General features: G+C 41.2%; 1 protein-coding gene across 3 annotated transcripts; it reads right to left on the bottom strand.

The window, feature by feature from the left end:
- Positions 1–317: 317 nt before the first annotated feature.
- Positions 318–12,784, bottom strand: LOC144589941 (perilipin-2-like). Of its 3 annotated transcripts, none has more exons than XM_078394884.1 (8): positions 12,675–12,784; positions 11,605–11,644; positions 10,795–10,990; positions 7,364–7,446; positions 5,978–6,242; positions 4,997–5,175; positions 2,545–2,673; positions 318–808 (listed from the first exon to the last, which is right to left on the bottom strand). In XM_078394884.1, the coding sequence occupies exons 2-8, from the start codon at positions 11,623–11,625 to the stop codon at positions 413–415; spliced, it is 1,269 nt and encodes a 422-aa protein (XP_078251010.1). In that variant the 5' UTR covers positions 11,626–11,644; positions 12,675–12,784; the 3' UTR covers positions 318–412. The 3 variants fall into 3 exon arrangements, with proteins under 3 accessions (XP_078251010.1, XP_078251009.1, XP_078251011.1); XM_078394883.1 differs by lacking the exon at positions 12,675–12,784 and adding an exon at positions 11,889–12,010; XM_078394885.1 differs by lacking the exon at positions 12,675–12,784 and adding an exon at positions 11,889–12,010 and having other exon boundaries at positions 318–805.
- Positions 12,785–13,035: the final 251 nt, after the last annotated feature.

Here is a 13,035-nt window from a genome sequence, read left to right as displayed (position 1 = left end):
AAGTTTATTAGGTAAATTGTTTTTTAAAAGTAACAAAAGTGGGTTTGCTCACACCACAGGGTAATAGTGAGTACGGTGTGCCTAAAATTGTCGCGCTGTCCTGAACTGTTTTGGCAGTGTAGAGGGCATGGTACAGACATAAACACAGACAGACAGACAGACAGACAGAGATAGATATAGATAGATATAGATAGATAAATGAAAAGAACACTGCAATATTTCATAGAGAACAATGCATTAAAAAAAATTGACACCCATATTTGCTCCAGAATTTAGTGTATGAAAGTCATCCAAAGTAAGAAAAATACAAAGATTAATTTGCTTTATATAATGCAGCATTTATTTATTATTTGAAAACGATTAACACAGGCACAGAGTTCAGCAGGATTTTGCAAGGAACAGGTGAAGATGCTCAATCACCACATTCGTGCAACTGCTCAGATTTTTCCTCCTCTGCGATCACAGTTTTCACATGCTGATCAGGATGCTGAGATCCAGTTAGCTGTGGGTAAAAGGGACCCACCAGCCAATTCAGAGACGTGTTATTGATCAGATAAACCATTAGTCCATCCAGCAAGTCCTTCATTTTAGTCAGTTGATCTTTGCTTGTGGAGAAGATCTGATCAGGAAGTTCTTTGATAGATGTTTTCGACATCACGTATGTTTCCATAGTTGATACGGTTAGAGACTGGACTTGATCTTGAATACTTTGTGGTAAACCCCAAATTATGTTTACAAACATGACATAGCCAGCCTGCAGTTGCTGACCCAGATTCTGTGCTATGGCCATTGTAGGGGACTCAATCTGCTGGACAAAAGAAAATAGTTTTAAAAGACCAAAGCGTTTTTCTCTCGTTATCTATAGCAAATATTTTGTAACAAAAATCATTTCTTCATTGAGCACATTCAGATGATTGGATTTTGCCAATTGGGTAATCCAACGTTTACAAGGAGGGGAAAGCTGAACAGTCAAATGATTGAGCACCCAACATCAAATGTTCAATAGGGGGAACTGAAACGTAGTTCACGCCAGCCACCTGCTTTTGAACATAACTTCATTTCTGCCACCCTGTCCCAACGAGTGATACAGTTTGTATTGTGTCCTGCCTGCTGCATTTCCTCCTTTGTAAAAGATCCTTGCACACGCCCCCAAACACATCTAACATCTGATCACAATCCATTTCTGATCCCCTGTGCACTATCATCCTGCACATTTGATTGCTGATCAGGCCATAACTTGAGTTTATGTACTTGCCCCTGATACCACAGAGACAGAGGGTTTGGAGATCGAATCCTAACTTTAAGGAAATTAAAGTTGCTCTCAGAGGCAAGGGTGCTTGTTTTAGATTTTGTAAAGAGATTATTCTGTATAATGAATTAGATCAGGACACCTACAAAAGTAAGAATAGACAACGCTGGGTGGTTCTAATTTTCTTGGGTAGTGCAATTCTCCAATTTTGCCAGTAGATGTAGTGGCAGCTGGCTTTACATTTCTCGGAATAACTGGACCAATTTTTGACTGGAACAAAGGCATCCGGCTATCTAGCATCTGCCTGGGCTGGTTGATGAGCAGAAAGGAATTTTCCTATATGTATTTTAATTGGACATGGGTTTTTCCAACTGTTACTGTTATTTATATGGGTCAGCAAGACATTACAGATACTGTGGAACAGCCTTGAGGCCTAGCTGGTCTTTCTCCTCCCAATTTCTATTCAGTTTTCCAGTTCATTCAGGCGGTGACTGCATGACTATGAATTACCACACCAAGATCCTTGTGTATGTTCAATCTTTACCAGCTTAACAAGTTTTTACTTTTCCTAAAGAGTTGAATAAATTCTTAATTTCCCCCTAATCTGTCACCATCTTGATATTTCACTTAACCATCTAAACCTGAAAGCTGCATCCTTCATACAACCCACTTCCCCACCCCAGTTTTCTATCAAACTGGGATAGGTTCATCCTACATTCAGTTACGACTTTTGAAATTGTGAAAAGGTTGGAGCCAAAGATTAATTATCTCCTCAGATCCAAGGAAAACGAAAGCTTGAGTGGTTATCCTGTTCCTTTGTTCCCATTCTTCAATTTAATTTGTATTGGATTTGGAAAAGGGTTGCATTATTAAAACAAATTATATTTAAATCTGCACCCGAGACCATTGACTATGCCAGGTTCCCAAATGCCTTGATCTCAGTATGTACTAATTAGTTTGCAGCCAGCTGAATGATTTTGAAAGCAGCTGCGTGTAAAAGTCCTCTCCCATGCTGACCAGCTGTATGAGTGAGGAGATAAACCAGGTAAGTACATTAATTTTAGATATATTGCTCCACAATGAATCCATTTCTGGATCCTTGCAATATCAGTAAATGGACGCCTGCTTTAAAGACAATCGGCATTTGTCATGTCACCTTCTTTGCATTGAAGAGCCTAAGAGCCCAACTGTTTTCCCTGATGGCTCCACCCATGTTTTCAGTTGTTAAAATATTTAATGACCTATCAGTCAGCTCCGAACTTTGAGACACTTATCAAACTAAATACTGTGCTCACTTTTGCCACTTCGTAGTGCTGACATCCTAAATTAGACATTTTCCATTCTTCCAATTTCTGGTATAGCTTGTCCCGGGCATGATTAATCATTCGGCTTGCTGTAGTCACGTTTTCTCTGACGTACTCAATCTGGGAGACAAAGGAACAGTTAAGTACCATATTTCACGACTGTGGTTGGACTTATCTCAGAAGGAGATGAGACAGCCTATAGGGATGAAATCCAAAGGCTGGCAGCATGGTGTTCAGTGAACAATCTGGTCCTGAACTCCTCCAAAACAAAGGAACTTATAATTGACTTTAGAAAAACCAGTGGAGATTACGACCCACTCTACATCAATGGGGTCTGCGTGGAAAGGGTACCAGCTTTCAGGTTCCTGGGTACGCACATCGCAGAGGATCTCACCTGGTCTACCAACACCATCACCACAGTAAAGAAGGCACAGCAGAGACTCCACTTCCTGAGGATCCTCAGGAAAACCAACCTGCAGGAGAAGCTCATGTTGTCCTTCTATCGCTGCTCCATCGAGAGTGTGCTGGCATACTGTATAACCACATGGTATGCCAGCTGCTCAGAAAAGGACAGGAAGGCCCTTCAGAGGGTCATCACGACGGCCCAGAAAATCATCGGCTGCTCACTGCCCTCCCTGGAGCACCTGTTCAGCCTGCGCTGCCTCAGTAGAGCAGGCAAAATAATAAAAGATCCATCCCACCCCGGCCACCGTCTGTTTGTTCATCTGCCCTCTGGTCGACGTTTCAGGTCAATCAAATCCCGAACAAACAGACTTAAGAACAGTTTTTACCCCAGGGCCATACGAGAACTGAACACTACCTGTGCACTAGGCAACACCGTTAAAAAATCTTGTACTTAATTTAATTGTATTTATGTATTTATTTGTTTTTGCATTTATTGCATATATGTTTGTACGCACCGTCAGGATTGGCTGTTTTTTAATTTCGTTGTACTCGTTGCAATGACAATAAATGAATATTATTATTATTATTATTATTCAGTGAGTGTGTGGTCCATCTGCAGATGTTCTGCCCATTTCAATCTGGATACAAAATCAAATTTGTCCACTTTTGTAGAGACTCTCAGAATAAAGTAGACAGCACAAAATTGAGTGTAAGGAACACCATAAATACATTTTTAACAGCTAGAAGAGGACATTGTACTTGTCAATCAATACACAAAACAAATGATGAAACTAAAGTTACACAAGTGGTTTCCATTAGAGATTTCAATTCCTAAAAGCCTGAAAATACAATTTATAGTAGAGCTCAATTATACTGTCATTCCCCCCTCTCCCGACCACAATCAGTCTGAAGAAGGTCCCCAACCTAAAACATCACCTATCCATTTTCTCCAGAGATGCTGCCTGATCCGCTGAGTTACTCCCCAATTTGTATCCATCTTTGGTATAAACTAGCATCTGCATTTCCTTTATATTACATTGCCACAATCTGTATGAATTAGCAGCAAGACTACCTTCTTGATAACCTTCTTGGTAGCTCATCAAGGCTGCAAGCTCAGCCCCCTGCTCTATTCACTCTACTCACCACTGTTCAAACTCTATTTTCCAGATCGCCGATGACACCACCATTGTTGGACAAATTACAGATGACGATGTGTCAGGATATAGAAGAGAGATCGGTCGACTGACAAAATGGTGGCAGAACAACAACCTTGCTCTCAACATCAGTAAGAGGAACTGATTGTGGATTTTGGAAGGGGAAGGACAAGAATCCACAAACCTGCCTTCATTGACGGGATATTGGTCGAGAGATCCAAAAGCTTCAAATTCCTATACATGCATATCTCTGAAGATCTGTCCTGGACCCAACACATTGATGCAATCACACAGAAAGCCCATCAGATTGAGGAGATTCAGTATGTCAAGGAATACTCTCTTGAACTTCTACAGGTGTACAGTTGAGCATATTGACTGGTTGCATCACAGCCAGGTTTGGCAACTTGAATGCGAGGAACAAAGAAGATTACCAAAAGTGGTGAACACTGCCCAATTCATCATGGGTTCTAACCTCCCCACCATTGAAGGGATCTACAAGTTGCTGCCTCAAAAAGGCAGCCTGCATCATCAGAGAACCAAACCACCCTTGCCATACTGTCATTTCACTTCTGCCATCGGAAAAAAAGGGTATAGGAGCTTGAAAACTGTAATGTTCAGGTTCAGGAGCAGCTTCTTCCCTATAGTCATCAGGCTATTAAACATGTTAATCTCCCAAACAGGCCCCAAACTACTTAGACTCGGAGGTATTATTTTAAATTTTGCACACAAAAACTTTTTTCTTGTTGTTTATTATGGGTTTTACACGGTACTGTTTACATATCCGTTGTGAAGTAAGAATTTCATTGTTCTATTTCAGGATATATATGACAGTAAAACCCTCTTGACTTGTCTTCTTGAGTAATTAGCACATGGTGTGAACTTACCAGATCAAGGTTTTGGCGAACCTGAGAAATAACCTCTTGACTTTGTTGCTTTGCATTGAGGATTGCTATCGTCGCTTGTTTATAAGTCCGCTGGCGTACTTTAGTAGAAAGATATCCCAACCTCGCATAATAACTTGGTGCCAGTGCTTCAACATCATCAATTATGTTGGCTTGCTCAGCTGAAATTACAAAACATAATCTACATTGCACTTTGTTAGTTAAACCAGGGCAGGACTGGTACAGTGAATGGTAACCCTGGAGAGTATAGTAGAACAGAGATCTCTGGGGATGCAGCTACATAGTTCCCTGAAAGTGAAGGCAAAGGGAGATATGGTAGCAAAGAAGCCATAGGCACACTCGCCTTCATCCATCAGGGCAATGAGTACAGGAGTCAGGGCATTATGCTGCAACTGTACAAGTAATTGGTGAGACCAACTTGGACTGTGCACAGTTCTGGTTACCCAGCTATAGAAATTATGTTACTAAGCTGGAAAGGGTACAGAAAAGCATCACGAGGATGTTACTGGGACTGGAAGGCTTGAATTACAAGGAGAGACTGGATAGACTGGGGAATTTCCCCCTAGAAAATAGGTTGAGGGGACGGTTTTGCAGGGATGTGGGCCAAATACAGGCAAATGGGACTAGCTCATGAGACATCTTGGCCCGCACGAACGTTTTGGACATAAGGCCTTTTCCATGCTGCATAAATATGACTAAATTCTAACTGGCCTCATTGTTGTTGGCTAACCTGTTGGTTAATATTTTTAATCTAAAGATTGGCACTATATGTAAACAGGCCATTTTGATATTCTGCCACAATGAAAGAACTGCATGGCTAAATGTTAGCTCAATGATATTTGTTTCCTTACAAACCTTTAGAAATAGATAAAAGAAAAATCATTCCCGGGATCAAAATGTAAATAAGATAAATGTGGAAACCATGTGATATATTTTACTTGGTGTCAACCCGCAGTTTCTCACCTTCCTCGTCTTCTGTCAGTGGAAGATAGCGGTCCACCAGCACTTCAGAGCTGGTCAAAGCCGAATTTACTCTACTGTTCAGCACCTTAGCCACACGCAACTCAAGCATGTGATTCACACTGCTGATCACTACAGCAATGGTCATTTCCATACTTTCGCTGACAGTTTCTTTTGTCTTGTCCACTACCCCAGAAATTGTATTTGCAAAAGTATCCTTGGCATCAGACACTTTGGTTGTGACCACATATTTTGCATCAGCAACAATCTGAGAACAAAATGAATATTACTCAACCAGTTCAAATGATTCAAAATACTGAGTGCAATCAGGGTGCCAAACCAAATAAAATAATTATGGATGAGCCTCAAGATCCTTCTTCAACCAATTTACAAGCAACATCATTGGAATTGGATCGGAATTTTTGTCAACATCTGGTCACAATATTGTTGCATCTTTTCACTTTCAAAGATTTAGACACATCTTGCACTAATGTGCTTGGTTTAATCTTAATGGATCTTTGAGAAATAAAAAAATTGTACAAGGTGGATTAAAAAAGCTACGTTTGGTAATACAAGGTTATTGCACAGTATACTTATCAATTTTATACAAAGTGTAATTGGAGCGATAAATGGGAAAGCGCATAAAACAAAATGTTTCTCAAAACCCCATATCTTGTATAAACCAATCTGCTCAAAATATTGTGAAGGTCGAGTAGTCACAATGGAGAAAGGTAAAGAGTGAATGATTCAGATTGACGACCTGTCAGAATTTTGAGCATTTTTTGATCATTTTAAATTGCTAATATCAGTAATATTTTGTTTTCCACATGACTTCGGTTGTACAGGCACCTTGCTGGGGAACATTATTTACAACCAGGATTCTAGAGACTTGGCTCTCCCTCCGCTTGCCAAACATTTAATTTTTTGTTTTACATAGCAAAAGTCGTTTAATATGTATAAACTAAATTGGGTTAAATAACCTTTGAGACAATCATACCTTGTATAAGGTTTACATTTGAATTAACAACAATGACCACCCATACACAAAAGATCCCTTCACATTTAAAGGCCCATGCAACAATTGGAAATGTAGGCTCCATTAATTGGGTAGAGGCATTGGAGAAATAAGATTTTTTTTTAATGTGAAATTGGTTTGCTTTTATTCTTCATTATCTAGCAACCCTATGAAATCAAAGATCAACAAAGAGTGTTTGCTTTTTTAAAAAAAATCAGGATGAAAATAACATGAGGGAAATGCAAACAAATCCAATTCAATTCACCATAATTAGTCCAATTAAACATTTGATTTCCATGTGATAATTAAACCTCCAGTTCAACCACTAGAAATTAACTTGCTGCTTCACAAGTTATAATTAAATAAGTCCATACCTGGTTAGTGGGGTGATGGAGGAAAGGCAGCTTCTCTTCTATTCTGTCCAGTCCTTTGCAGGCATAGTCATTTGCAAAAGCAACTGTAAAGGAAATAAGACGCATGTTAAACATTCAAGTTTGTTGACTGAAAATCATCAGACTATTATCATTGAACACAAACCAATATAATGGCACAACTTCTCAAAATATATATAACCACTTTTAAAATCTTTTAGAAGCTTCACCAATTTTAACACTGTTATTTTAAAAACAGATTTCACTAGATATTTGTCCAAAGGAAGTGGGAAAATTTACTTAAAGTGAACATTCCATTAGTTATTTCATCCATAACCTGGGATCCTCTGTTTAAAAATAGATAACAACAGCTTCTACAAGTGTATATTAAGGGAGAGCTGCTAAGGCATATATTGTTCCCTTGGAAAATGTCATTGGGAACTAAGAAATAAGAAATTTTGTTTAGGTTTATTATTGCCATATGTTCATGAGGTGGAGTGAAAAGCATGCTATCCAATCAAATTAGATAATACAATACATAAATATAATCAAGTTAAACTCAAAAGCAAAGGAAAACATACTCAGTGTAGAATATTGTTTGTAGTATTATAGCGGGAAAGTTCCAGTGTCAAAGTCCAATGTCCAAAATGGGATAGAGGCAAATCAAACAGTACCCTATCTAATGGAAGGACGGTTAGTCTGGTAGTGCATGCTTTCTGTATCTTCTGCCCGACCGGAGTGCAAAGAGGAGGAATGACAGGGCAGGGACAATTCTTTTGGTTATGTTGGCTGCTTTTCCAAGGCAGCAGGAAGTGTAGGTAGAGTCAATGGTGGGAAATCTGGTCTGTGTGATGGATGGGTACATATCCACATATCTGTAATTTCTTGGGGTCCAGGGCAAAGCTTTTCTCAAACAAAGCTGGGATGCAACTGACAGTATACTTTCTATGGTGCATCTGTAGATGTTTGTGATTGTCACTGGAGACGTGTTAAATTTCTTCAGTCTCCTGAGGAAAGAGGCATTGGTGCACTGTCTTGGCTGTTGGTGATATGATGGTTCAGATGGTTCACTGAAAACCTTAATACTGTCTAAATAATTACAGAATGCCAAGTTACAGAGAGAGACACGAGTCTCTCAGAAAATAAGTATGCAGCAACATTATGAAATTAGGATTAGAATTTAGAGATTAAAAGAAATGTATTTTGATTACAAAAGCAACTCATTGTGTTGCATAGAAATAATTAATCACGTTTACAACGTTATGATCTTAAATTATTTATTCCATATTCATACTTCCGCATGGCTTAGGTAGAGGCCACTCGGCCCATTATGTCTTTGCTTTCTCTCAGAGCAGTCCCATTATCACACTAATTTCCCTGTAATCTAATTTCTTTCATAATTTCCTATTTTCAACAACCCCAAACCTCCCGCCACCCACTGATTTAGGAGTGAATTGCAGTAGCCAGATCTATATGGTCAGAGGGATAACAATAAACACGCTACATAGACAACAGCACAGGTCAGGATTGAACATGGATTTCTGACTCAGTTACTATCACTGCACAACTGTTTCTGGAATTAGTTCTTGTTATTTGGCTATCATTTATTATTGACCCCCATTTCTGCATAGCTGCTTTCTGCTGGTATTCCCAGAGCATTTTTTGGCAAGGAGCTTGTCCCAGCAACAATGAATCAACAGCAGAGCATTTAAAAATTAGGATGGTTTGGGATTTGGAAGGGGATCCTGGTCAGGGGTGGTGCTGCCAGAGCTCACCGGAGGGCAGCTCCGGCACCTCTGTAAAAAGAAGCCAAAATAAACAGTGGGGAATTTTAACTAGCGGGGAATTTAATTGTGGCCGCTCCGGCACCAGTGACAGCTCCGGCACCTAAAAAATTACCACTGCAACACTGGTCCTGGTGATGATGCTCCTTGAGCTTGCTACCCTTGCCCCTCCAGGTGGCAGAAATGTTAGGGTTAATGGTGCCAATAAGCTACTGTTTCCAGTTTTGCAACTAAAAATTGTACAAAACACATTTAAACTTCTAAAACTTTAAACTTTAAACGGCGGCACGGTAGCGCAGCGGTAGAGTTGCTGCTTTACAGCGAATGCAGCGCCGGAGACTCGGGTTCGATCCTGACTACGGGTGCTGCACTGTAAGGAGTTTGTACGTTCTCCCCGTGACCTGCGTGGGTTTTCTCCGAGATCTTCAGTTTCCTCCCACACTCCAAAGACGTACAGGTATGTAGGTTAATTGGCTGGGTAAATGTAAAAATTGTCCCTAGTGGGTGTTAATGTACGGGGATCGCTGGGCGGCACGGACTTGGTGGGCCGAAAAAGGCCTGTTTCCGGCTGTATATATATGATGATATGATATGATGATTACAATATTTTTTACCCTCCAAAGAAATCGGAATTAGCTGATCAAATTTCAGCACAGAAGTAAGTTGTTAAGCATATTTAACAACTGTATCTGTATAGGGCCCTGTTGAGATCGCATCTGGAGTATTGTGTGCAGTTTTAGTCTCCTAATTTGAGGAAGGACATCACGTGGTTAATCCCTGGGATGGCAGGACTGTCATATGAGGAAAGATTGGAAAGACTGGGCTTGTATTCACTGGAGTTTAGAAGGATGAGAGGGGATCTTATAGAGACGTATAAAATTATAAAAGGGCTGGACAAGCTAGATGCAGGAAAAATGTTCCCAATGTTGGGGGAGTTCAGAACCAGGGGCCACAGTCTAGAATAAAGAGGAGACCATTTAAAACTGAGGTAAGAAGGAACTTTTTTACTCAGAGAATTGTGAGTTTGTGGAATTCTCTGCCACAAAAGGCAGTGGTGGTCAATTCACTGGATGAATTTAAAAGATAGTTAGATAGAGCTCTATGGGCTAGTGGAATCAAGGGATATGGGGAGAAGGCAGGCACAGGTTACTGATTGTGGATGATCAGCCATGATCACAATGAATAGCGGTGCTGGTTCGAAGGGCCAAATAGCCTCCTCCTGCACCTATTTTCTATGTTTCTATGTTTGTATAACACAACTGTATGAATACTGCAACTGCATGAGGAACAGTTAATGATAGAATAGAATGTGACAGCCGAACTCAAAGGGCAAAAGGGAAGTGCAGGTATTGATTCACAACTAGGCGAAAGGTCAGCAGCTCTTAGAACATTTGCTGTATTGCACAACTCTGACGCTGCACTGTATAACACACCCAAGGACAGAAGAAATACCACAGTAACACAAATTAAAAGTTAGCCTCGGTGAAAAATTTTGCAGCAATACAATGTTTTAACTTGCGTTGAATTTGTTTTACAGCTTCAATTCCTATTCTTGCCATTTTGAGAACTAACTGTATATTCAATTACATTCCAATTAGACAATAAACTATGCGAATTTGAATCAGGAGCAAAATAAATCCCATTTCTTACTTTGTGGTTCCAACTTCTGGAGAATTGGCATCGCGCTGGTGACAGCTACTGCCGTAATGGCCATAACACCTTTCTCTGTTGCTTCACACAATGACCTTAGGTAGGGGTGATTCACCTTTGTGCTGCTATACGCAGAAGTTACCACGTTGTATGCAGTACTGATAAGTGGCAAGTGGGCCACTCTAACAACCACATTCTAGTAGGGAGACAAAAATTCAGAATAAAATGTTTTTCTGCAGCCACATCCTCTTCCCATTTCTGCATTATTCAGGCATAGATACTGTCTTCATACCACATTCTTGACATTTTCTACTCCCAAGCAATCATTGACATCTGACTATTTGCTGAAGCAAGGCAAAAAAAGTTTAAAGCTAGAAGTTAAATACTGGAAAATAATTCTCAAAGCCCAGGCAACTTCCCAACCCACTAAAAACAGAAGAATTTGACCGAAGAAATTGAGTGGGCTTCAGGAAACCCTTCATCCACCATCCTGGTAGAGTGGCAGATTAAGTTCAGATCTGGAAACATCTTGAATTGGGACCAACCAATTACTTAAGTTTAAAGAGGCTTGGGACACAGTGCAAAATTTAACATCACCTTTTAATGTGTTATTTTGGTCATAGATTACAATTGGAATTACTATTAATTCTGAATGTGTTAAAATGGTGCTGTGCACGTGAAACATTTGAGGACTTGATCCCAAATGTCAGGCCACAAAATCAAACTGTCATTATTAAGGAAACAATTTCAGTAATGTGGAAACTGCTGGTCACAAGGTCCAAGCACAAAAGAATATTTAATGAATTGTACCTGAGATATTTCCACTGCCATCGATACATCAACTTCCGCTCTATAAGAAAGTAAAAATTAAATGTCAGAACACGAAGTGTCCCATAGCAATTTCGGCGCAAACCAACATTTGCAGTGTTCCTTCCTGCACACGAAGTGTCTCATCCCGGCCAGAGTTAATGGTCGAGGTTGCTTGAAGCAACCCCGAAAACAAGCCGCAAATCTACACTAACTTATACAAAACAAAGATTCAACAAGGCTTCTTCTGCAAGCGTCTCTACTAAGATTGTTAAGAGCATACAGACCAAATAAATGGCAAAGTGGTCCACAGCCCGGCACACCACGATCTCAACACCGAGCGCACCAGACCAGCTCCCCGCAACAGTGCTGAACCCGGATCTCCGAGCGCTGCCGTCGCTGCACAAACCCCGCCCCACTGGCATTGGGCAAGTAACGTCCCGACCGTGCGCGCCGCCGATCCAACACCTTCCCCTGTGCGCGCCGCCGGTGCAACACCTTCCCCTGTGCGCGCTGCCGTTGCAACAGCCTCCCCAGTGCGCGCCGCCGATCCAACACCTTCCCCTGTGCGCGCCGCCGGTGCAACACCTTCCCCTGTGCGCGCTGCCGTTGCAACAGCCTCCCCAGTGCGCGCCGCCGATCCAACACCTTCCCCTGTGCGCGCTGCCGTTGCAACACCTTCCCCTGTGCGCGCCGCCGATCCAACACCTTCCCCTGTGCGCGCTGCCGTTGCAACACCTTCCCCTGTGCGCGCTGCCGTTGCAACACCTTCCCCTGTGCGCGCCGCCGGTACAACTCCCGTATCATATATGCCCCCACTACCACCCCAAGCAGAGCGTTCCCAGACACCTATCACTTTCTGTGTACAAACCTCCCCCGTAAATTTCCTTTAAACTGTGTACCCCTCACCTTAAAGCTATGCCCTCGGATCTTTGACATTTACATCATGGGGGATGGGTTCTGATAGTCTACCCTACCTATGCGTCCCATAATTCTATATAATTCCATCAGATCACCCCTCAACTCCCGACGTTCCAGAGAAAACAAGTGTGTCCACCCACTCTAGATAATACCTTCTAGCTAGTATAGGCTAGTAGTGTCTCCAAAGCATCCACATCCTTCCGATAATGGGGCAACTCCACTCAATACTCCAAATACGGCCAAACCGAAGACTGATAAAGCTGCAGCATGACTTCCTGACTCTTGTTTTAATGCCCCGATCAATGAAGGCAAGCATACGATATGTTTTTTTTACCACTCTATCTGCTGTGTATTGCCACTTTCAGTGAACAATGTTCTTGGATATCAAGATCCTTCCGTACATCATTGCTGCTAAGAGTAGTACTATTAAATGTAGAGAATTGAAATTCAGCAGCGATTGGAAATTCTTTTTGAGCAAGAAAAAAATGCACAGCTGCAGAATAAATAGTTGGG

The sequence above is a fragment of the Rhinoraja longicauda genome, chromosome 3, assembly GCF_053455715.1.
Source record: "Rhinoraja longicauda isolate Sanriku21f chromosome 3, sRhiLon1.1, whole genome shotgun sequence".
In the NCBI taxonomy this organism is placed as follows: Eukaryota; Metazoa; Chordata; class Chondrichthyes; order Rajiformes; family Arhynchobatidae; genus Rhinoraja; species Rhinoraja longicauda.
This window is presented reverse-complemented; position numbering and strand designations above follow the sequence as displayed.